The 26,500-nt window shown below is 40.6% G+C and overlaps 1 protein-coding gene across 1 annotated transcript in view; it reads left to right on the top strand.

Annotated features, from left to right (window-relative positions):
* Nucleotides 1–26,500, top strand: part of LOC123516224 (neuropeptide CCHamide-1 receptor-like) — a 203,630-nt gene that overhangs the window by 117,663 nt on the left and 59,467 nt on the right. Inside the window, exons 5-6 of the mRNA XM_045275438.1 lie at nucleotides 4,505–4,779; nucleotides 7,405–11,026. Coding sequence (XP_045131373.1) covers nucleotides 4,505–4,779; nucleotides 7,405–8,106 — 977 coding nt within the window. The 3' untranslated portion in view covers nucleotides 8,107–11,026. The remainder of the gene's footprint in view (nucleotides 1–4,504; nucleotides 4,780–7,404; nucleotides 11,027–26,500) is intronic.

Here is a 26,500-nt window from a genome sequence, read left to right as displayed (position 1 = left end):
GCCTGGCTATGATGCCTTCCAGCACTTTCCCCACCACTGACAGCAGGAAGATGGGGCGGTAGTTTGCTGCCTCCGATCTGCTGCCCTTCTTGTGTACTGGCACCACCTGGCTGGTCTTCCAGATTCTCGGCCACCTTTCTTGCCTCAAGATGGCCTCGAATAGTCTGGAGAGAGGGTGTACAAGCACATCAGAGCACCTGCGAAGTAGGCGGGGACTTACTCCGTCTGGGCCAACAGCCTTGCTCTCCTCGAGGGCTGAAAGCGCAGCTCGCACTTCTCCCTCAGTGGTGGTGATTGTTGTCAGCCTGTCCCCTGCGACTACAGGGAGGGAGGGGGGAAGCCTGGTGGGATGAGGGACAGTCATCTTGCGGGCAAAGTGTTGTGCCAGCCAGTCCACCTTCTCCTTGCTGCTGGCCAGGAGTTCCCCAGATTCCTTGAGGAGAAGGGGGATGGTGGAAGTTATGTCCTCTCCTTTTGTGTCCTTCACAAGGTCCCACCATTGTTTTGAGCCTATGTGGCCGCCCCTCAGCTTCCTTTTCCTACTCTCCACCCACTGCTCCATGGCCCAGGCTTGGGTGGCTTCCATGTGGGCGGCGGCGTCTTTGTGGCGGTCCTTGTTCCTCTGCGTGGGGTTGCACTTGTATATGCGCCACAGCCGGTATCTCTCTCTCTCTCTCTCTCTCTCTCTCTCTCTCTCTCTCTCTCTCTCTCTCTCTCTCTCTCTCTCTCTCTCTCTCTCTCTCTCTCTCTCTCTCTCTCTCTCTCTCTCTCTCTCTCTCTCTCTCTCTCTCTCTCTCTCTCTCTCTCTCTCTCTCTCTCTCTCTCTCTCTCTCTCTCTCTCTCTCTCTCTCTCTCTCTCTCTCTCTCCTAATCATATTTTTTCCATTTCCAGTATATTGAATAATCTCTCAAACTACTCAATCTAACCTCCTCCTCCTCCTCTTCCTCCTCTTCCTCTTCCTCCTCCATACCCAGTAAAAGGAATCAGTAATCACCCACTAACCCGCTCCTCATTGCCATCATTATCATCAAAGGCAGCCATCACAGGTTGGATGGAGGGGGTGAGAAGAGTCAGCTTTCACGCCTCCCTCCTCAGCACGCCTTTGGTATCTATGGCAGTGCTGGAGCTGTTCTTGATCCCTCCATCCGGAAGGTGTCAAGGCCGAGCTGGATTATGTCTGGGATTTATTCGTTGATACCATCTTTTCTTAGGAGTTTTGTATATGGACGGTTTGTTTATTTGTGAGGGTTTGTTCTGGGTAGGAGTGGAAGGAGGAAATGGACAGGCCACACACACACACTTCATTATCTCTCTGATTTTGTTTTGTTCTTCAGTAATGAAACTGTCCAAGTCATAGAAACACAGACAAAAAGCAGTACAAAGTCTTTTATTGAAAGGAAAAAGTTATATTTTTTAACAGTAACGATCTTTTTAAAGCTTCTAGCAAGAAATTAATCAGTAAATGAACAATAAAACAAATAGATGAAATATATAAACAAATAAGTTAACTCCTCTTCTTGGATATTTGATTACTGCATAATTTTGTTCTCCGGAAGCAAAACTTTGAACTTCGAGAAGAAAACACACCAGCAGACGTGTTGGTCCTTAAGCGGCTAAGTGATAACCCTCCAGCACCTGAGTTGAGAAGAAACCACTCACATACTCAAAGTTATGGCACCCATACACATTTCACGGCCAGGCCTCCTCACTTGAAGGCTTTAACTATATTCTGCGCAGGCCTTTAGTTTAATGGTGGAGTACAAAAATAGCTTTCTCATTAAGGTAGCAATAATATTATGGTCCGGCTAGGAGTGTAAGATGGGGTGAGATGCGAGCGTTGTCAGTCTCAGTTACTTAAGTCTATTGTCCTTGTTACCAGAACCGAATACAGCGAATCAAGGCTAACATAGCTTTGAACCCTTGCATTTCTCTGTGGCAACTCTTAGTATTTTAATATTCATCACTTCTCTTTTATTTAGAACTTCAGAATATATACTTACGCTCCTTTCTTCGTCTTATTTTATATAGGAAGGTGGTACTAACCGACGTCAACAAAAAGTCATGCAAAGATAAACTCAATGTAGAATAGAATATAGTCGATAAAATAATAAAAAATCATCCAAATTTCAAGACACATCTTAAAACATTCTCCTTAAAGAAAAGCCTCAAAGGCAAGAGGAGATACAAAAGCATTACGAGAGTTCTATTGTTGATCTGTGAAAGGAAATAATATTTTTTTTGTCAAATATACTTACACTATGCTTTGTCGTGAGGCTCGAGGCAATATGAGACCAGGGTGACGTCAGCAATATACATAATTAGATCATATTTTTCCTTCCACATCTCCAGAGTCTCTCATTAGCGAGAGACGAACCTATTTTTTTATTCTAAATTTGATGTTCGAGTCGTCAGATTTTCACCTCATTTATACGAAAGCCTCGGTGTGTTACAAGTACTAATTATTGAGGCCATGCAGATGATCAATCGTGATCTCAGAACTGTTTTTCTAATTTATGATCCAAAATGCATTTCATATATCCATGGAAGGCATGTTAATACCTGAAAACCTCCATAACATTCACTGGAACTGAATAAAGAAGACGATATAGAACGTCGAAACTTTTCAGAACAACACTATTCCTGGAAATCAAGAAAACAAGCTTCAAACCCTAAAATAACATCCGCCACGTAGATTTTGTTAAGCAGAAATAAGACCAGGAAAATTTAAGATGAGTCTCATTTTTTTATACCATCATTCTCTGTATTCCGCGTGCCCTTCATTCATCTTCTAGCCTCTGACAGCACTGTGTGGGGAGGCGAGTGCCGCTCAAGTAACACCGGAATGCGATAATTTGCAAGTGTCCATTACCCTGTCATGTTACCGGCAGCCTTTCAGGTGCACCGCGGCCTCTGAGACTCTCCTTTCGCTTCACTAATTGTTTTTTGTCTTCTTTTTAATGTTATTGTTATGTGTATATCTTCTCAGGTATATTCCCTCGATAAATGTTTATTCATACGATTTTTCACCAAAGAAATATTCCTCAGGTGATTGATTATGCTAGGTAAGTTTGGTTAGGTTAGGTATGAAGAAATTAATCTTGTAGGAAATGGTTTGGACGCAGTAATCCCATAAAAAGACAATATAGATAGATAAGGAGAGAGAGAGAGAGAGAGAGAGAGAGAGAGAGAGAGAGAGAGAGAGAGAGAGAGAGAGAAGGGGTTCAGGCGACGGACAAGACACAGACCTGCACTTGTTCTTCTGGTTCATTCTGATTTTAATCATTTTTGTGTTGTATCATATGTAGTATTAGTAAACATTAATTTTGATTTGTAAACATTAATTTTCTTCTTCTTCTTCTTCTTCTTCTTCTTCTTCTTCTTCTTCTTCTTCTTCTTCTTCTTCTTCTTCTTCTTCTTCTTCTTCTTCTTCTTCTTCTTCTTCTTCTTCTTCTTCTTCTTCTTCTTCTTCTTCTTCTTCTTCTTCTTCTTCTTCTTCTTCTTCTTCTTCTTCTTCTTCTTCTTCTTCTTCTTCTTCTTCTTCTTCTTCTTCTTCTTCTTCTTCTTCTTCTTCTTCTTCTTCTTCTTCTTCTTCTTCTTCTTCTTCTTCTTCTTCTTCTTCTTCTTCTTCTTCTTCTTCTTCTTCTTCTTCTTCTTCTTCTTCTTCTTCTTCTTCTTCTTCTTCTTCTTCTTCTTCTTCTTCTTCTTCTTCTTCTTCTTCTTCTTCTTCTTCTTCTTCTTCTTCTTCTTCTTCTTCTTCTTCTTCTTCTTCTTCTTCTTCTTCTTCTTCTTCTTCTTCTTCTTCTTCTTCTTCTTCTTCTTCTTCTTCTTCTTCTTCTTCTTCTTCTTCTTCTTCTTCTTTCTTCTTCTTCTTCTTCTTCTTCTTCTTCTTCTTCTTCTTCTTCTTCTTCTTCTTCTTCTTCTTCTTCTTCTTCTTCTTCTTCTTCTTCTTCTTCTTCTTCTTCTTCTTCTTCTTCTTCTTCTTCTTCTTCTTCTTCTTCTTCTTCTTCTTCTTCTTCTTCTTCTTCTTCTTCTTCTTCTTCTTCTTCTTCTTCTTCTTCTTCTTCTTCTTCTTCTTCTTCTTCTTCTTCTTCTTCTTCTTCTTCTTCTTTCTTCTTCTTCTTCTTCTTCTTCTTCTTCTTCTTCTTCTTCTTCTTCTTCTTCTTCTTCTTCTTCTTCTTCTTCTTCTTCTTCTTCTTCTTCTTCTTCTTCTTCTTCTTCTTCTTCTTCTTCTTCTTCTTCTTCTTCTTCTTCTTCTTCTTCTTCTTCTTCTTCTTCTTCTTCTTCTTCTTCTTCTTCTTCTTCTTCTTCTTCTTCTTCTTCTTCTTCTTCTTCTTCTTCTTCTTCTTCTTCTTCTTCTTCTTCTTCTTCTATGACCATTGTTGTTGCGGCGCCAAATATTAAAATCCATCCATCTTCTTCCTCCTTTTACTTTCCCTGCGTCCTCCTCCTCGTCCCCTTCCCCTCCTCCCCCTGCCCCTCACCCTTTCCAATCTTCACCACCAGGTAACGGCGCTCTCATCATGATCTTCGTGCGCAACAAGAACCTGCGGAAGGTGCCCAACACTTACCTCATCTCCCTGGCGCTTGGGGACTTGCTGGTGCTTTTCTTCACGGTACCCTTCGTGTCCACCATTTATACTATCGAGTACTGGCCCTACGGAACCTTCGCCTGCAAGTTTAGTGAGTTTGTGAGGGATGTGTCCGTCGGAGTGACCGTCTTTACTCTCACTGCTCTCTCCGCTGACCGCTACAGGGCCATTGTCTCCCCCATCAAGAAGGTAGGCAGAGAGAGAGAGAGAGAGAGAGAGAGAGTGAGGAGAGAGGTGAGAGAGAATGTGTGTGTGTGTGTGTGTGTGTGTGTGTGTGTGTGTGTGTGTGTGTGTGTGTGTGTGTGTTGTTTAAAGTCCCTTAAACGTTTATTTAGATTTAGTCACGTTTTTTTGGTGTTGCCAGGTGAGGTAAGGTAAGGTTAAACTGGGTAAGTTTGCTTTAGTTAGGTTATAGAGTGAATTATGCTGGCTTGTGTTATGTTATGCTGAAATGTGGTGTGGTAAGTCTGGTGAGCTTAGATGTTACGTTGGGTTAGGTTATCTTTGGTTAGATTAAAATATGTGATGTAATACTATGTTGTGATTGGTTAAGTTAGGTAGGATTAGCTTATCACAGGTTGAGTTGGAATAGATTGGATCGGATTATATTGTGCTATTCGTATGTTATGTTGTAATGTAAGTTAGGTTAAGTTAGATTGATTTAAGATACTTATGTTGTTGTTTTTTTTATACCATGTTGGCTTTTCACGGGAATTTATGGACTAAAGGGGATACTTGCTCTTTTCGTCATATAACTCGTCGTTGAGACTTGTTGATGTTATATATGAGTGTTCTGATGGCAATGACTTAATCTTTTAATTTGAAAGTAATTAAATTTATTAATCACGTAATTCAATGCTTGATTAAATTCAGTGCCCGACAAACTTATTTCCGTAATCATGTATAACACTTTCGACACATATTTGAATTAACATCTTCAATAACTTTTTCAGCTCCGAGAAGATAATGTAATAACATCAGTATTTCTGTCTGTTTGTGTGTGTGTCTTAAGAAATTACCATCTCTCTCTCTCTCTCTCTCTCTCTCTCTCTCTCTCTCTCTCTCTCTCTCTCTCTCTCTCTCTCTCTCTCTCTCTCTCTCTCTCTCTCTCTCTCTCTCTCTCTCTCTCTCTCTCTCTCTCTCTCTCTCTCTCTCTCTCTCTCTCTCTCTCTCTCTCTCAAGTTCATCATTATTTTTTAACGACACGCCGCCCCTTTGTGACTCGAAAAAAATCATAAGCTGCACATATTTAATTTACTCCCTGGGCTCCCGGCTGCAGCAGTAGTGGTGCAAGACTGGGAAAAGGCTCATGCTTCTAAAACGCTTCCAGTTTTCATTAAGATAGTTTTCAAAGATACCTAACACGATTATTCAGGTTCTCGGAATGTTCTTTAGCTTTGCAATGATGTAGAATTGTCTTCAAATGATCGTTGGAATCACAATAACACTTGAAAATTTAATAAGAACCTTTTATTAATTTTCCTTGAAGCTGTTACGGATGAGAGGTTAGAAAGAGAAAAGTTTGAGAATTCGCTTCGAAGGTTCACAATACGTTCAACTTTGTATATCGTTGTCTGTCTCCTTTTTAACGAGTTGTAAATAACAAATACCTGAGCTGACAGGTAAATATTGCATTGCATGGCTGTCACCACGCCCTTGTTAGAATAATTGCATGATGGTAGGATGTGTGTGTAATTCACCTCGGTCGTCTGCTGGTCACCCAGCCAGTCTTCCCCACTACGGAGCGAGCTCAGAGGTCATAGACCGATCTTCGGGTAGGACGGAGACCACATCAACACACAACACACACCACACACCGGTGTGTGTGTGTGTGTGTGTGTGTGTGTGTGTGTGTGTGTGTGTGTGTGTGTGTGTGTTTGTTTCTTTGTTTCATCTGTGCCTTTCGCCACTTTGTGTAGCAATTCTCCTTATTCACTCTCCCTTTCGCTTTCCTCCTCTCGTCTTTTCCAGTCATATCCTCTGGGCACTTCCCCCCTTTCTCTCTCTCTCTCTCTCTCTCTCTCTCTCTCTCTCTCTCTCTCTCTCTCTCTCTCTCTCTCTCTCTCTCTCTCTCTCTCTCTCTCTCTCTCTCTCTCTCTCTCTCTCTCTCTCTCTCGTTAGTAATTTTACTTCCTTCAGAAAGCAACTAATTATAATTTTTGAAGAGCTGTAGTTCTTAGTTGATAAATGAATCTCTCTCTCTCTCTCTCTCTCTCTCTCTCTCTCTCTCTCTCTCTCTCTCTCTCTCTCTCTCTCTCTCTCTCTCTCTCTCTCTCTCTCTCTCTCTCTCTCTCTCTCTCTCTCTCTCTCTCTCTCTCTCTCTCTCTCTCTCTCTCTCTCTCTCTCTCTCTCTCTTCCCCATCTAAGAAAAAAACAGGAGCTTTCATCACCGCATAATTCGTTCTAATTACTTGTTTCAGGTTGTTTGTACTTCCTTCTTAATTAATTTTGCCTTTGAACACACACACACACACACACACACACACACACACACACACACACACACACACACACACACACACACACACACACACACACACTCTCTCTCTCTCTCTCTCTCTCTCTCTCTCTCTCTCTCTCTCTCTCTCTCTCTCTCTCTCTCTCTCTCTCTCTCTCTCTCTCTCTCTCTCTCTCTCTCTCTCTCTCTCTCTCTCTCTCTCTCTCTCTCTCTCTCTCTCTCTCTCTCTCTCTCTCTCTCTCTCTCTCTCTCTCTCTCTCTCACACCAGTGAATCAGCGGCTAAGATGCGTCACCTGAAAGACCATCTATTGTCCCACTATTTCTCACCATCAATCCTATCTTGCTCCACTTGCAGGCTGTGAGCGGTCCGGCACGGAGCGTCACACTGCGGGTCACAGCAGCCATCTGGGTAGTATCCTTGCTGCTGGCCACCCCCGCTGCCGTCTTCACACACGTCAAGAGCTTTGCCAGACTTGGGAACATGAACATGAAGGTGTGCTATCCATTTCCGGACACGTACGGCTGGTATACCAAGGCCAACGTGTTCACCAAGGCGCTAGTGTACTACGTGTTGCCACTCATCGTCATCGCCGCCTTCTACCTGCTAATGGCGCGGCACCTGCTGAGGCCCGAGATTGTGGGCGACGCACAGGTGTTCCATCGCCAGATACAAACGCGGCGCAAGGTGGCCAAGGTGGTGCTCTGCTTCATCGTCATCTTCGCCGTCTGCTTCCTGCCCACACACGTCTTCATGCTGTGGTTCTATTTCGACCTGGGCGGCCAGTACAACGACTTCTGGCACGTTATGCGTATTCTGGGCTTCTGTCTGAGCTTCATCAACTCTTGCATCAACCCCATCGCCCTTTACTGCATCTCCGGCACCTTCAGAAAGCAGTACAACCGCTACCTCTTCTGCTGCTGCTGCTGGGTACGTAGGGACCGCGACAATATGCACTCCCTCCGCGCCTCCCACTATCGCTCCTCCACCTTGCGGCCCCTGGAGACCATCACTCTCACTACGCTGCTGCAAGACCGCTCCTGTCCCAACGCCTTCTGACGTAAGAGGATCGCTTATCGTCCAAATTGCCTGCAGGACGTGTATCACTTCTCGCCACAGGAGGAGGCGCTGAGGGAGGAGGATAACCTGGTGAAGAGCAACGGTATCTCCATATATGAGTCCGTCCACCTGTAGTATGGCGCAGGGAGCGAGAGAGGTGGAGAGGCGGCTTGGGGTTGGTGAACTTGTACTATTGTGTGTCTGGATGATGTGGTGTGTTGTACCAGAGACTAAACCTTGCTGCTATTTCTCTATGTGTGTGTGTGTGTGTGTGTGTGTGTGAGAGAGAGAGAGAGAGAGAGAGAGAGAGAGAGAGAGAGAGAAATTCTGTATCAAGTAGCATATAATACTAGGAATAGGCGGGAGCACATACGAATACATGTCGCGTTGTCACTCGCCAAAAAGTGAACAGCCGCGGGGGGTCTTGCAGTGATCAAACATTCATCACATATCAAGAGTACGATATATATAGAAGTAACTTGAGCAAATTTTTTTTTTTATACCCTGTGGGCTTTTCACGGAAATCTATGGGCTAAAATGGATACTTTTTGGGTTACCTGCTATCTCAAAGCCCACCCGCTAGGAAACCCTTGCCCCGAGTGAGGAAGCCCAACCGACACTCGGACCGTGGACAGGATTCGAACCCGTGGGCTTGGAGACCCCTCGGACACCAAAGCACGCATGGTTCCACTGTGCCACGGCGGTCAAAATCTGTTCCTTATTGTCTGGGTCTCCGTGGGTTGTTTGTCGCTGGGCAAGGGTCGTCACCACAAGACATCGGGGGTCACATGGAAATCAGGTGCCCCAGCTACACTTAGGATACATCCGCGGAGATTTCTTTTCTTGTAGATGAGTCAATAAAAAGAGTGAGGAGAAGGTAAGTCCTACACTGTTTTGCCTGCGACTTCTGGCTTAAATTTGCATCGTATTTTTAACTAAGAACCTCCATGTGCTCTTATTGCATTTCCAGAAAGGTGACTTGCTCATTTCCTCGTCCTGTAAAATAACTGTACCTGTAATCTTTAAACTGATTCGGAATTGGATGAAAAGACTCTCTCGTTCATCATGGAGAAACAAAAGGGAGTGCAAGACAGGTTAGGAGGTCATCAGGTAAGAGTTTGCTGAAGGAGGGTGGCTGGGTAGGGAGGTAGGTGGCGGCTCCTAAGCTCATTACTGATCAGTGCAGCCTTTCAATACTTGAGTACTTGCCCTGCTTACCTTTCATACATACTATTGCTAGTAAATTGAGTATGCCGTGCGCTGGTACAGGGCGGGAGGGGGGTGTCAGGGAAAGAGGAGCAGTGTCGAATCCCTACCTCCCTCCATTCCCTTTCGCACGAAGACGCAATTAGGTAAACTTCCATTGATACCTGAGAGCAGTTCCCGTTTTCTTCTCTGCTTCCTTCCGTCACTTCATGAATAATTTAGTGTTTTAGAGGCTCGGTGGGCGTGCAAGTACAGCGGCAAGAAATAGAATAAAAAAATCAGACAGAATAGAAGTGTTGAATTTCTAATTTTTCTGTTGATGGTATTGACTAGGAAAAGCACACGATGCGAAGTTTCAAAATATTTGTCTGATCAGAACACGGCAGGTTTAGTTTCTCATCGTTGTTGGCTGAGAGCTTTGAGTCCATAATCAATTCATCATTATACTGACAACAATTTCAAGACTTCTTCAACTTTTGGATAATCTTTTTAGAGACTGAAACCTTTCAATGATTTTTTGTTGTTCTGGACCTGCAAACACACCACATACATTAAAAGATGGTTTTATATACATAGCTAGCCATCCCTGCTTTGCATTATCATAACGCCATATGACGGCATTTTCAATCTCACTAATGCTAGTATTTCAGTTCAGCAGTGTCCATGGAATAATTAATGACGTTTATTTATTCTTTTAGTAATACAGTATTTATCTTACTATTCATTCATTCATTCATTTATTATTTTCCTCTGAACCACGTCGAGGCGATGGGGATGAGAGGATTGGGGGAATGGAATCTGATAACTGACTTCGACTTACTCATTACTAGCACTTTTTATTCATTTCAATCATGACGTTTCTCTCATTCTGGACATTCTTTTTCAGTCTGTTTTAGGCAGCTTTCTCTTTATCGTTATTTACATCCTCTCTGGAAAGTCAAACAAAAAAACAAGATCTGCATCAGTTACCAACACAAGAGTGAAAACAAATCCCTCTTAAGCGATATAATGCAAGATTTTTTGTCTTTATTAATAGAAGCAACATTTTCACCTTGCCGTGTTGAGGAAATATACGATTTTCTTTTGTGAATTATGCGGTCTCGTTTAGTACAGGGCGGTGGCTCCGTTAAATATCATCACCTGTTTTCATCCAGTTGCAAGCGGAATCCTAGTGTCATCACTGAACTTATAAGCTAATATGGTTTAGGAATGGTGGATACTTTTGTGAACGTGGAGGAAGCGTGAATCAGGAGAGACTTTCACCTATTTGAGTTTCCCGCCGCTGTACAACAAGATGACCGCTGTGGAATAAGAACTTACCAATAACGCCTTGATATTTGAAAATTCCTATATATATAAAAAAAACTTGTATTAATCCTATTCAGTTACATAAATTCAAGTCGATCTACAGTGATACTAGAGGTGCAGGATTGCACCCTCAAGTACTCAGGAATGCGCAGCTGCGCATAGGTGACGTGAGAGAGTAGCTGAAATGGCGGGTGTATACTGTAGCTGAGTGAGGGAGAGTTTTCGTCGCGATTGCACTTACCGTGGTTCATTTATACACAACGGAAGTACTTATGAAGTACAGAGTCACAAAGACACTAGTGATAGTCTGGTGTGTGTGTGCGTTCCTTGATGCAAGGTCAGACTGCAGCACGCAATGTCAAGATGAGCACCGCCGAAGCTGCTTCACCCCAACGGCCATCACACAGTGAGTGCCACCTGTGTTTGTCTGCCTTAGTACGGTTTTAGGGGTGAGTTCAGGTGCTTCGCACTCAACAGTGCATGGTTTCACAACTGTTCCTTGTAGATGATAGGCCGGTCGTGGAAAGTAACAAGCAAAAACAATCGGGCTTACACATAGCCTAGTACACGGAGTCCCATGCAGAAACTGGCAGTTCCAGCCACCTCCCACAGTGTGCCCTGCACCTCTCGCCGTGCAATACTAGGCTCGTAGGGTTTCAATAAGTGCGTCTTGTTGTATAACCGAGGCGGACAATAATTAACTGCTACGTTGTTGATAAAGTGTTCAGTTTCAAGTCGGAGCCAAGTAATATCCTCGTCAAATAAGGGAATTCAAGGAAGCTTCTTATGACTCGGTTCATGAAGTAATCGTCACAGACGAGAGAATCGTCCCCAGGACGATTTTATCACAAAATCGTAAGAAAAATCGTTCCAGCGTCAAAACTGTCTCAGACCCCAATTGGCCATACACTGAAGAGGAATGAGGACATTACCAAACTTCATAAATCTATCTATCAAATAATATCTGTCGACATTCTAGTAAGTTTCAATATTCTCTTGCAATATCCTTCACGTCATTTAATAACTTCATAACCAGTGACCCACCATTAATTAGCGTCACATTTTCCATCAGAGTACCCTCACCCAAGCAGTAAGTCAGTCCTTGCCCTCCCGCACAATAGCGTTACATGAGCCAGGCTTTTCTGCATTTTTTACACTCATTGTCGCGAATGCTCTATCTCTTGCAAATTCAATATTTTAAGTCCGTTTTGCTAAGTTGTTTTATTGAAACTTATTGGTACCTTATTATTGAACTTGAGGAGAACCTATACGTGTTATATGAGAGTTGATATGAAGTATTTTTTTTTTTTTTTACTATTATATGCATCATCAATTATCATAATTCTCATCATCATCATCATCATCATCATCATCATCATCATCATCTACCAATACTATATCTACTACTAATAATAATAATAATGCGACCGCTATTTTTTCTAGAGTATTTTTTCTCCTTTATTCTTTTCTTTTCCTCGCACACATTTCAAGCTTCCCTGTAATCACCCGTGTCTTGTGGTGAGTGGCACCAGCAGGAGCGGCACAAACTCATTACAGTGGGCGGTTACCAGTTACGACTGTACTAAGGTCCAATATATATATATATATATATATATATATATATATATATATATATATATATATATATATATATATATATATATATAACAATTTATGTTTCAATTCTAAGACACCGTTAAGACCACAGGGCTTATATTCAGTGATAATTGATTAGATATGTATAAATAATCCCATTTTTGCATTAACAAACCGATCAAACTATTTTCAGTCTTGTATATAACTAATTAAAGATATTAATGAAAGTCTTGTGAAAGAGAGAATAAGTGTGTGTGTGTGTGTGTGTTTGTGTGTGTGTGTGTGTGTGTGTGTGTTTGTGTGTGTGTGTAATAATAATAAACTTTCATACCAGTCAGAAATTATATCAAAATTGCCCAAAATGAGAGAAAATAATGTAATATCCATATGCATATATAAGTACAGTATGGTGTAATTGCATAAAAACTTGGTAACTTTAATGTGATTATGTAATGTTTTCTGTTGTTCTTTTGTATGTAATCGCTTCACACACGCACACACACACACACACACACACACACACACACACACACACACACACACACACACACACACACACACACACACACACACACACACACACACACACACGAGCTTGTAGTGTATATACATATGTTGTGATGTAAAAACTATCAGTACATGATTGTTCGAATGTACATACACACAAATCATAATAAATGGCAAAAAAAAAAAAAAACCACTTAACATTCTGTACTTTTGTGTAACATTGCTGTAATTTGTAATGTTGTTTGGTTGTGATGTCAGAGAGAAAGTATATTGTTTCTCCCTGTATTATTTATTGCTGGTTTTATTCGTGTGCTGTAATAGGATTAGCTCTCTCTCTCTCTCTCTCTCTCTCTCTCTCTCTCTCTCTCTCTCTCTCTCTCTCTCTCTCTCTCTCTCTCTCTCTCTCTCTCTCTCTCTCTGGATGACAATCAATTAGTTTGAATTAGTGGATCATGATGTAGTTGTTCATCTGTCCTTATTATCTACCTCTATGGCAGACAGTCTCTTATATACGTTCATGTTGTTATTGCTATTATTATTATTATTATTATTATTATTATTATTATTATTATTATTATTATTATTATTATTATTATTATTATTATTATTATTACTATTACTATTAATGTTATATTATTACTATTATTTTATTATTATTATTATTATTATTATTATTATTATTATTATTATTATTATTATTATTATTATTAATACTATTATTATTATTATTATTATTATTATTATTATTATTATTATTATTATTATTATTATTATCATTATTACTGTAAGGTGTCGTGTGAGGAAATTTACCGTAGTTACCCGAGCTTTATTCTCTCTCTCTCTCTCTCTCTCTCTCTCTCTCTCTCTCTCTCTCTCTCTCTCTCTCTCTCTCTCTCTCTCTCTCTCTCTCTCCAGTGTCGCCCATTAGGCTTCCGCCCTTGCCTTGAGGAATGCGTGTGGTATTGTATTGCTGGAAGCGTCTGATTTAGTAATGGAGTGGTGAGCCTCAGGTGTTGGATGGTTAGATGTCTAGGGCTAGAGGTAGGCAGGTGTGTTCTTCCTCCTCTCAGCCTAACCCATTGTGCGCCTATTCGTATTCTGAAACATTTCTAAAAGCACATTGGCAATTTTTTAACCCCTTCAGTACTGGGACGCATTTTTACCTTGAGTTTTGTGTATGATCAGACGATTTTATTTGCATTAGGAAGGGTTTATGGAGGTCAGAAGATTAATGGCCACAGTCTTCGTTATTTTAATCCCCACGTTAGTTTCTGAAACTGTATAAAATCACCAAATAGTAAAGAAAATGAATATGGAAACGCGTCATTGTACTTATTGGGTTAAAGGTTCCGGTTGATGTTACACTGTTTTAAGGTTTTTTTTATGATTTTAGTGGCAGCTTAACAGGATTCTTACATCATGAACTCGAGAAACATTTGACAACTCGGTGGTGAAGAAAGCAGAGTTTCAGAATGCGGTCCTCGAAATCAGTCCATCAGATTTGGAGGTTCTTTAAGTAAGTTTGTGGTCTGTGTATGTGTGTAAGTGTGTGTTGATGGAGTTTCTTTAGAGTGTTTGGGCCGAGATTCACTTTAGTTGTCAGAGTGCTTCATGTAAGTGGTGTGGTGGACTGTGGTTCGGGATATTTCTCTCTCTCTCTCTCTCTCTCTCTCTCTCTCTCTCTCTCTCTCTCTCTCTCTCTCTCTCTCTCTCTCTCTCTCTCTCTCTCTCTCTCTCTCTCTCTCTCTCTCTCTCTCTCTCTCCTCTCTCTCTCTCTCTCTCACTCACTGCTACACTACCACTACTACTACTACTACTACTACTACTACTGCTACTGCTGCTACTACTACTACTACTACTACTACTACCACCACCACCACCACCACCACCACCACCATCACTACTGCTGTTTAATATAAATTATATGTGATATATATAAATGTATATATATATATATATATATATATATATATATATATATATATATATATATATATATATATATATATATATATATATATATATATATATATATATATATATATATATATATATATATATATATATATATATATATATATATATATATATATATATATATATATATATATATATATATATATATATATATATATATATATATATATATATATATATATATATATATATATATATATATATATATATATATATATATTTCCTCCATTCTCAAGAACTTGACGCAAAATTTTGAAGACTGTAAACCATCTATCATTTCTGTATCTTCTTTAATGACAATAATGAGGACAATAATATAACTAATACCACATCTGTCTGCATATTTCTCCTGCCTTTTTTGTTATCCTTCCTCCAACTGAAAGCGAAGCATAGGCATAGGATGCAAGGGATACTACAAGAAATAATGGGTTCAAGCTTCGTGAAATAATACTAGTGATACATAGAAAGGAATATGTTCTACGTTTTGAAATGAAGGTGAACTTGAGTAGAATGGACTCAATAATCATGTTAGTGCTGAATCATTAAGGAGCCTCAAAAGAAGATTAACCCCTTCAGTACTGGGAAGCATTTTTTCATTGAGTTTGGGTACGATTAGACGTTTTTATTGACATTAGGAAGGGTGGTTAGAATTAAAAGCCTGAATCTTCACTATTTTAATTCCCCCATAAGTTTCTGAAGTTGTATAAAGTCTCAAAATAATAAGCAGAATGAATATGAAAATGCATCCTGGCACTGAAGGAGTCAAACAAGCTTATGGATAAAGATGACAGTCGGAACTAGGTAGGTGAGGTAGGTTTCCCACACAAACTGCCACTTGTAAGTCTGACGGTTTCTTGCAGTTTCCCTTAAGTTCTTGCGATTCTGAACAGTAAAGACAATGTACTAGATCTTGAATTCAGGAGGTTTACAAGTTTGAAGGGAAGAAAAGGAAGGACGGAAACTCTCCAGGGCAGTGTATGAATGATGGAGTACCTTGTTAAGAAGTTTGGCGAACACCGAAACGTGAAGTAGAAGAGAGAGAGAGAGAGAGAGAGAGTGTGTGTGTGTGTGTGTGTGTGTGTGTGTGTGTGTGTGTGTGTGTGTGTGTGTGTGTGTGTTTCCACGTATGAAAACGCCGCAAAAATAAGGAAACTATAATATGACAAAGTATGAGTGTCTGAGTGTGTTCCTTTATGCTGCTTTAAATTCAACTAAATGAGCAGAAGAAACAGAGAAAGAAAAAACATCAATAGTCTAAACAACATTATTTAAACAGGCTACAGGGCGAGAAAGTTGCCATTATGAAGCTGTGTCACGTAAAGAAAACCATGATGACGATTAGAACAGTTACAACAACAATAATAATAATAGTAATAGTAATAATAATAATAATGATAATAATAATGCACCGGCTAAACAATACATTATTGAAGGAGCGAGCGAAAATTGCATAGCTATAAGAAGATTAGGAAAATAAATAACGCGGTGCTTCATTAAAGATAAAATATTGAACACAGCTATAAAATTCAATCTCTCTCTCTCTCTCTCTCTCTCTCTCTCTCTCTCTCTCTCTCTCTCTCTCTCTCTCTCTCTCTCTCTCTCTCTCTCTCTCTCTCTCTCTCTCTCTCTCATACAGGTATAATATGCTACCTTTACATAAACACGTCTTATAAAGTGACAAGTACACTACTGGTTTGTATTGACATCCCTGAGAGAGAGAGAGAGAGAGAGAGAGAGAGAAATTAGTTTTCGCTTTAACTAGGAACAATAGTTAATTCTAAGACGCAGAGAAGGAAAAATGAGCTAGAAAAAAAGGAGGAAGGAAGAGGAGGAGGAGGAGGAGGAGGAGCAGTAGCAGGAGGAATAAGAGATGAAAAATGACGATAGAAATTAATCAGAATGGGGGTTGGGGGGGGAGCGGTATTCAGCAGGATAAGGAGGAGGAGAACAATTAATATCTTAGGAGAGAGAAAAAAATAAGATACTCTTCGTAATGAATTTCTTTCAGTACTACTACTACTACTACTACTACTACTACTACTACTACTACTACTACTACTACTACTACTACTACTACTACTACTACTACTACTAAAAATAAAGAAAAAAAAAGACAATTACAAAAAGACGAGGAAATAGAAAGAATGAATATTATGAAAGATATAAAAGGAGAAGAACAAAGGGAAAAAGGAAGATGAAGAGGAGGAGAAGAAGAAACAGAACAAGACGATTAAATAAACGGGAATGAAAGAAAAGGTGTAAAGGAGTGAGAAGAGTAATAGCAGAGGAAGGGTGGACAGAAGAAGGGAGAGGGGAATGAACGGTAAGAATTAAAATAAACAAGACAAGGAAGGAAGAGGACAGAGAGAGAGAGAGAGAGAGAGAGAGAGAGAGAGAGAGAGAGAGAGAGAGAGAGAGAATAATTCCAGCGTAGAGTCCCCAGTGAAGGTTATCGGCTTTCATAAGGATGTTTCCACGGTGCTAACGATGATTAACACTTTTATACTGGAAGATAAAATAGCTTAAGTAACCCAATCGATCGGCTTATGAGAGCATACAGCGTTCATCCGTCCACCGTTAGCTTCTTCAGTACTCGAATGCATTTTTACCTTGAGTTTTGGGTATGATTTGACGATTTTATTGACATTATGGAGGGTTTATAGAGGTCAAAAGATGAATAGCCAGTCTTCACTATTTTAATCCACAACGTGAGTTTCTGAAGCTGTATAAAATTACTAAATAGCCAGATATAGGAAAATGTTTCATGCGGCTAAAGAGCTTAAAGCGAAGAATTTGCTATGCTTGAAGTGTTTTATGAAACCTTTATAGATATTAAACATAAAAGGATAAACTGCTGCCTGAAGACACTTATATTTGTTTTATTTGAATAAACACGGACAGAAATAGAAGTACAGACATTTCCTATAGATGTTAGGAAGTCAGTAGTCATTTGGTGGTAGCGTCATATGTCTAAAATAATCTTCTAAACTTGTACCCGCTGAATTCAACTTGTTTTTCCGTCTCCTCCATTTTTTATTTCTGTATTTTGTTTTCGTCTTATTTTCCTTCTCCTTTTGTTCCTTTGGTTCAGTCTGCTTCAGTATCTGCTCGTTTTCTTTTTATTTCATCTGACTTCTCCATTTCTTCTTTTTTTCCTTACTACGTTTAGCTCCTTTTTTATTTCCCTTCTCTTCATGTTCACCTTTGCATAATGTACCTCTTGATAAAAGGAAACACATACATGGCCCAGTTTGCCTCGCCAACGCTTATGAAACGCTCCCTATGGTAATATTGAAGCACTACAACAGCAGCAGCTCCAGCTAAGGTTGTATTATTCTTAGAAGTGTGGCGGTGATCCAGTTTCCCTCTCGACGTGAATGTCAACGTATGCCGCTGTACACCGCGCCTTACAATACTCCCCTCTGAATTATATCGTTGACTCCTTTGCAGCTTTTTTTCACCTTCGTTCCGGTGAATTGTACAAGGAACACTACTCAACAATAGCTACTGCGCCATTCTACTTTTAAAAGTGCCCTTCCTATTACTATTTTTCTATTTCACAACAATGGTCTGTTATGGTGGCATGCATGACTTGACTTTGCTTTCTCGAACGTGTTAGTTATTCCTTCCTTCCTTCCTTCCTTCCTTCCTTCCTTCCTTCCTTCCTTCCTTCCTTCCTTCCTTCCTTCCTTCCTTCCTTCCTTCTGTTTTGAAAGCTTTCATTCGTATTTGTAGATTCATAAACTATTCCCCCGCCATGTTTCCATATTGTTTTTATTCTTCCTGTTTTTCTAGAGTCGAGTAGGTTTTTATCCCATTGTTTTTATCCATTACATATTTTCCAGGTCTGTTACACTTCTTTTAATTTTTTTTTTTATCTTTTTATTGAATCTTGTACATTTCACCGAGGTTTGTGTCCTTGTTTTCCTTCTGTATTCCAAAAGCAATAGATAATTCCCTCCCAGGCTTGTTTTCAGTGGAGAGCTTTCAAGGATTCTATTTTAGAACATTAATATCATAATATTCTCTCGCGCGCATCACTTCCCCAAGCATTGCATAAACACAGGAGAAATTTGCAGCAGACGTCAGTGCCAGATAGTTTCGCTCAGTCCAAACCTTGTGACTCATGAACTGCGACTTGGATTAATGGCTGTCGTGAGTTATTAAATGGATCTGCTATCGTTATGAATAGTTATGATGTGCACGTGATGAACGGCACTCCCCATGGATATAATACCTGCCGAGTGTGTGGTGTGGTGTGGTGTGGTGAGGTGAGGGGGTCATCACACTTGTGGCTGGCAGTGTTGATAATGATGATGGTCGTAATTAGGATAAAGAAGAGGATGAGGATGATATGTGTGGCATAAGTGATAGTGATGGTAATGATGATGATAGGAGACAAAGAAGGAGACGGGGGAGGTTCTTAGGAATATATTAGAACAGATTCACACATGTGCCTGCTATTGTGTTGTACCGAGGATCGCCTTTGATGATGATGAGGAGGAGGAGGAGGAAGAGGAGGAAGAGGAAAAGGAGGAGGAAAATGAGGGAAAGAAGAGGAGTAGAAAAATATATTAGGAGAGCAGAATCACACATATGTCCAATACTTATACTGTACAGATGACGGCTTTTTGTAATAATGATGATGATGATAATGATAATGAAGAAAAGGAGAAAAAGGAAGAAGACAATTACGTGAAGATACATGAGAAAAACACAACAGATATATTTTAGTCACTAGCGAGTATATCTGCTTAAGGAGGAGGACCAGAAGAATCAGACAAAGGAAAGGCAGATGTTTCAACTGACAGGCAAACTAAACGCGCCACAACTACTTTTTTTTTTTTTTTTTTTTTTACATTTTTAATCACTACCATTGAGTCGTTAACCCGATAGCAGTGAGTGGTTTGCCTAGTAGTAGGGTAGGGACAATCTTAAAAGTAGTCAAGCCTGGAGTAGTTAAAAGCAGGTACTCCCTTTAATATTCAGCAGTTGTAATAGTCAGAATGATAAACACCTTTGAATAACCGCCCCTGTATTAAGCAAAGCCAAAAAATAAAACACACCATAACCCCTTCAATACTAAGACGCATTTTTACCATGATTTTTAGGGGTATGATTAGACGATTTTATTTACATTAGGAAAGGTCTAGGGAGGTCAGAAGATTAATGGCCAGTCTTCACTATTTTAATCCTCCAACATAAGTTTCTAGAGAAGTATAAAATCACCAAATAGGAAGCAGAATGAATATGAAAACGCAGCATGGTATTGAACGGCTTACAGAACATTCGCGTACCAACACTATCGGTCACCACAAGTCGGGTACGCAGGTCGAAGAAAATGAAGCCATGTATCTTGTCTGCAAAGTACCTGAAGAGCCCACGCGGAGTGGCAGCAATAACCCATGACAAATAAGAGCGTTTGCCCAAGCGAACCGTAACCAGCGGCGCACTGAAAAAGAGAGATGAAGGACAATCACAACCCACACACACACACACACACACACACACACACACACACACACACACACACACACACACACACACACACACACACACATCAGCCAGGACACCACTGCAGCAAAGACCAGAAGAGGAGAAAACGCGGTACTGAAGGGTTTAGGTTTAGTTAATCCTTAGAAGTGTTTCGGCGCACCAGAAAAGGGACGGATAAGGAAGAGAAAAGTCAGTGGATGAAAGGAAAATATATATGAAAACAGGAAGTTAGGGAACCAATAGAAGTGCTGTTTATGAAAGTAAAGATTTGCGTCTGACTTTTAGGGAAAGTTTTTGATTGATTATGTGATACGAGGCAGCGATAAAAGTCCTCCTCCTCCTCCTCCTCCTCCTCCTCCTCCTCCTCCTCCTCCTCCTCCTCCTCCATCCGCGGCGTTCTCAGAAGAATGATGACGTAGGATTTCGGGTAAGGGATGTATATTTTTTTGCTGGCTGGTATTACTTCTAAATCTTTTCCCGTAGACAAGAATCGTGGCATTTATTTATATTTGTTAGGTTTTGTTTATCTTTTTACATATCTTTATATTTATCTCTTAGTGTGTGTGTGTGTGTGTGTGTGTGAAATGGTAAAAAGTCTCGTAGATTGTACATTATTCTTGATTAATTGCAATGTTCTGAGTGCTGATGTCAGAGCATTTCGCTTTTTCATTCGAATAAAAACAACAGATGACTTTGACGAGAAAATAAAAAAAAATTATACTATTTATTGTACCTCCAGGCTTTATCAATTATTCTTCTATTCATTTCCTTGACAGTGGTGATTTCTGAAACGATACTTTGATACGTGCGTGAAAAATGTTGATAGAGAGAGAGAGAGAGAGAGAGAGAGAGAGAGAAGGAGGGGTAGGTTTCAATCTTAGGAAAAGGAAATTAGAAGAAACTCATTGTATATCATCCAACTCTATGAAATACCAAAAAATCTTGCTACCGTGTTTTTGTATTAGAGTTTAGGGTGTTTCAGCAAAAAAGAACGAGACAAACTGATATGAAAAGAACGAAAAGTAAAAGAATCAGATAATACTAGTAACAGAAGAAACAAAAATTTAGAGAAGCTTAACTCTCTCTCTCTCTCTCTCTCTCTCTCTCTCTCTCTCTCTCTCTCTCTCTCTCTCTCTCTCTCTCTCTCTCTCTCTCTCTCTCTCTCTCTCTCTCTCTCTCTCCATTCCCGCAGAGAAAGGGAAGAGTAAGGAAAATTTAAATGCTTTCGTGAGTTCCTTTCCTCCTGTGTCTCTCCTTTCCTCTGCGAACATTCCCCCTAATTGGGTCTTTTCGCAGGTGTGTTGGGACGCACGCCAAGCCACATCAAGCTTAATGAACTGTTCCATAAGTGCTCTCTCCTTCTCTCTGTCCCTCCCTCTCTTTCGTCCCCCCTTTCTCTCTCTCTCTCTCTCTCTCTCTCTCTCTCTCTCTCTCTCTCTCTCTCTCTCTCTCTCTCTCTCTCTCTCTCTCTCTCTCTCTCTCTCTCTCTCTCTCTCACACACACACACACACACACACACACACACACACACACACACACACACACACACACACACACACACACACACACACACACACACACACACACTTCTACCTGTTTTGCTTCTCCACGGACAATGCTAACCTCATTACCATTTCCATTCTCTCTCTCTCTCTCTCTCTCTCTCTCTCTCTCTCTCTCTCTCTCTCTCTCTCTCTCTCTCTCTCTCTCTCTCTCTCTCTCTCTCTCTCTCTCTCTCGAGAAATACGCGGAATATTATTAATACCGGAAAGCTACAGGTTGCAAAATTTTAGGGCAATGAAAACATGGCATCATTTTAACGAGAACAGGAACACGTGACAATTTATGTGCACCGGGAGACTTGCAAATAAACGTGTGTGTGTGTGTGTGTGTGTGTGTGTGTGTGTGTGTGTGTGTGTGTGTGTGTGTGTGTGTGTGTGTCTACTTTTTCGTTTTGTGTGTTTTGTTTTTGTGTGTGTGGTTGTTGTGTGTTTGTTTCCTTCTGCCTCTCTCTCGTCCTGCCTATTTATTTACATGTTTCCATTTATGTCTGTCTGTCTGTCTGTCTGTTTTTCCTCTTAACCTTTTTATTTATCCGTCTAATTTTAGCTTCCTATCTTTAACACACACACACACACACACACACACACACACACACACACACACACACACACACACACACACACACACACACACACACACACGTAATTTACATAAAACTGTCTACAATTTACAGATTACGGTCTTTATCTCTCTCTCTCTCTCTCTCTCTCTCTCTCTCTCTCTCTCTCTCTCTCTCTCTCTCTCTCTCTCTCTCTCTCTCTCTCTCTCTCTCTCTCTCTCTCTCTCTCTCTCTCTCTCTCTCTCTCTCTCTCTCTCTCTCTCTCTCTCTCTCTCTCTCTCTCTCTCTCTCTCTTCTGTCCTTTCATCAACCTAAGTCTTTATTAATCAAGTAAGTAACACGCCCGAATGCTAATCAAGGATGTGCGTGTCTTTCTAAAGGAGGAGAACCCTTTGAATTCTTTCCTGACGGAGATGGATGGTGGATAGATGGTTGCCGCGTGAAGAAGGAACAAGATGGATGGATGGATGGATGAATGGATGGTTTAAGCCGATTCTTGTGTAGGAGTTTGCATGTGTGTGTGTGTGTGTGTGTGTGTGTGTGTGTGTGTGTGTGTGTGTGTGTGTGTGTGTGTTGTGCTTAAATACGTTAGATAGCAACGTAAAATCACATAAACAAATGAAAGTGTGTGGGAGAAAGGAAAAAGATTGAGGATGAGAAGGAGGAGGAGGAGGAGGAGAACAATTAATTCAGTTATCAAAAGAGGAGGAGGGAAAAGAAAGGACAAATAATCATTCATTACACTGAACAAAGGATAGAAAAAATACTACGAATGAAATAGAACCCTGGAAAGAAAAGGAAGGACAATGGGAAAGAAGAAATAGAGGAATAAGAAGATTATGAAGAAGAATAAAAGATAGACTGGAATAGATGAAAGACTAGACTTAAAATCATAACATTAAAGACTCTATACCAAACACTGGAAAAAGAAACAAGACAGTAAAGGAAACACAACAAGGAGCTGAGGGAGATATATGCAAGGTAACAGGTGTTGGAGATGTAAGACTGAGGACCGGACACATGGCTAAACAGACAGACAGCCAGACATATCACCTGGACAAGTGATGAAAGTGTGAGGGCTGGAAGGAGACCGACAGGAAGAACACAAAGAGATGGAAAAATGACGTGAAAAATTGTCTGGGGAAGGTGAGAGCGGTGGGATTGGTAAGATTGAAGGAATGCAGCAAAAGATGGAGCAAGGAGAGGGTTTGTGTTACAGTGAGTATGTGTAAGTCTGCAGGAGAACTGGAATGAGAATCAGTGAGTGAGTGAATGAATGAGTGTGTAAGTGAATCAATAAGAATGTTATAAAGAATGTTCTCTCTCTCTCTCTCTCTCTCTCTCTCTCTCTCTCTCTCTCTCTCTCTCTCTCTCTCTCTCTCTCTCTCTCTCTCTCTCTCTCTCTCTCTCTCTCTCTCTCTCTCTCTCTCTCTCTCTCTCTCTCTCTCTCTCTCTCTCTCTCTCTCTCTCTCTCTCTCTCTCTCTGTGTGTGTGTGTGTGTGTGTGTGTGTGTGTGTGTGTGTGTGTTGCAAGCGTTCCAATCCTTCAAATGAAATGTGTTGCACAAAAAAAAGTAAGACTTGAAGTGTCTCTCAATAAGGACGAGAGATAGATAGATAGATAGATAGAGAGAGAGAGAGAGAGAGAGAGAGAGAGAGAGAGAGAGAGAGAGAGAGAGAGAGAGAGAGAGAGAGAGAGAGAGAGAGACCCGAAATATCAAGCAAAAGAAGTAGAAAACGTACTGGAAATGGAAAGAAAAGTGTGAATAGACGATTGTGCAAAAAGGGAAAGAGGATTTACAAAAGGATTACTGAAGATTATAAGGAATTACGTGCAGTTATATAGAGTCAGAAAGGGTTAAAATCAGGAAGGAACTAAAATCTCTTTGATTTCACCAATTCACGCTAATTTACCAAAGTGAGGGGTAAGGATAGTGCAGTAGAGGACATCTCCCCACCAGCCAAGAGTTCTGCAGCTGGTTCTCGCAGTGAAAAGGAAAAAAATTATTGATTAAGTAAATGTGAAGTATTGAAAGGATGACAGAATTCATTAGGTAAGTACTGGCGTTCACTGTCATTTTGTTTTTTTATAGACCATTAGAATTTCACCTTTAGAGGATAAAATAATGAAATCCTTTTTTTTCTTCGACTTTTCAAAATAATAAGACTAAAAACTTCTTTTTTTCCATTCATATTATAAGAAAGACAGTTAAGGCGAGATATAAACCATTTTCCATTACGTCGTTGCACACAGATCTAAAATTCTGAAAAAAAAAGAAGTAGAGGTTTGTTTATGAGAATGGCGTTGGGTTAGCTTAGGTCCCGGTGCGTTGTTCTTGCACTGTGTGGGAGTTATAGGGCTGGACATGATGAGGGAGACTAAGGAGAGTGTGGAAAACCTTGTGTAGATATTGCGAGAAGTGAACGTAGTACTGGGAATTGATTAAGAGTGGAGAGAAATTGTGTAGTTCTTGATAGGGAGTCACCATATAATTAGATTTTTTTTTTATTGACTTAAGCATCCAGAGGTAATTATGTGAGAAATATTGTGCTGGTAAAGAAATAGGAAAAATCATGGTATTTTTTAGGAAGGCAGTAATTAATCAAACTCCTTTTCTCTTTAATTCCACAGACCGAAAGACTTACTTGTAAAATGTTATGTAGAGGAGGAGGAGGAGGAAGAGAAGAAGAAGAAGAAGAAGAAGAAGAAGAAGAAGAAGAAGAAGAGGAGGAGGAGGAGGAGGAGGAGGAGGAGGAGTAGATTTAGAGATTATTTAGAGAAACGGTTATTAATCAGACCAAGCTTCGTTCATTCCAAAGTTCAAAACTCAGATTTTGCTCTGCAGTAAAAGGGGAAGAGAAGAAGGAGGAGGAGGAGGAGGAGGAAAATGAAGAAGAAGAAGAAGAAGAAAAGTAGCAGAAGGAGGAAATATCTTCATCTCCCGCCACAAACATTTCTCGAAAGTTCAGAAATATGGAAGAAAAAAAACTGATTTTTCTCCCCATTTTTCCTCTACCCATTCCTGTCTCCGCCTCCATTAGCCCTCCTCTGCCTTTCCTTCTTCCTTTATCTCTTCCTCTCCCTTCCTGTTATTCTCTTCCCCACCGTTCTTCCTCTTCTTTATCCATTACGTATATTCCAACTTTTTACCTATTTTCTCCTTCCTCCTCCTCCTCCTCCTCCTCCTCCTCCTCCTCCTCCTCCTCCTCCTCCTCCTCCTCCTCCTCCTCCTCCTCCTCCTCCTCCTGACATGTGTAATTTAGACTGATCCTAGTTTATCAGAGAGAGAGAGAGAGAGAGAGAGAGAGAGAGAGTATATACGTCATGGGCATTACGTGGGGATAGATTTCTCTCTCTCTCTCTCTCTCTCTCTCTCTCTCTCTCTCTCTCTCTCTCTCTCTCTTTCTGGTAACTTCTGCGCATTTTCACTGGTATAGTGTAAAAGACTCAATGTTATACAAAGGGAGAGTTGCCCGCTGTGCTCAAGCTATTTATACCTGAGAGAGAGAGAGAGAGAGAGAGAGAGAGACGAGGGAAGGTAGCTAGAAAGTAAGAAAAAAAATTGTTCGCCAAGTTAAATTTATGAGCAGTTTGTCTTTTGTTTCCAATGTTTTTTTTTTCTTTTCCCATTTTTCGTTCCTCTCTCTCTCTCTCTCTCTCTCTCTCTCTCTCTCTCTCTCTCTCTCTCTCTCTCTCTCTCTCTCTCTCTCTCTCTCTCTCTCTCTCTCTCTCTCTCTCTCTCTCTCTCTCTCTCTCTCTCTCTCTCTCTCTCATGTAAGTTAACAGAGGAGAGATCTGCAACATTCCTAACTCAATTCAACCTCACTCTCGACTCTCTCTCTCTCTCTCTCTCTCTCTCTCTCTCTCTCTCTCTCTCTCTCTCTCTCTCTCTCTCTCTCTCTCTCTCTCTCTCTCTCTCTCTCTCTCTCTCTCTCTCTCTCTCTCTCTCTCTCTCTCTCTCTCTCTCTCTCTCTCTCTCTCTCTCTCTCTCTCTCTCTCTCTCTCTCTCTCTCTCTCTCTCTCTCTCTCTCTCTCTCTCTCTCTCTCTCTCTCTCTCTCTCTCTCTCTCTCTCTCTCTCTCTCTCTCTCTCTCTCTCTCTCTCTCTCTCTCTCTCTCTCTCTCTCTCTCTCTCTCTCTCTCTCTCTCTCTCTCTCTCTCTCTCTCTCTCTCTCTCTCTCTC

This window comes from Portunus trituberculatus, chromosome 40 (genome assembly GCF_017591435.1).
Source record: "Portunus trituberculatus isolate SZX2019 chromosome 40, ASM1759143v1, whole genome shotgun sequence".
In the NCBI taxonomy this organism is placed as follows: domain Eukaryota; kingdom Metazoa; phylum Arthropoda; class Malacostraca; order Decapoda; family Portunidae; genus Portunus; species Portunus trituberculatus.
The sequence above is the reverse complement of the archived record's forward strand: the minus strand, read 5'-3'. Positions and strand labels throughout refer to the sequence as shown.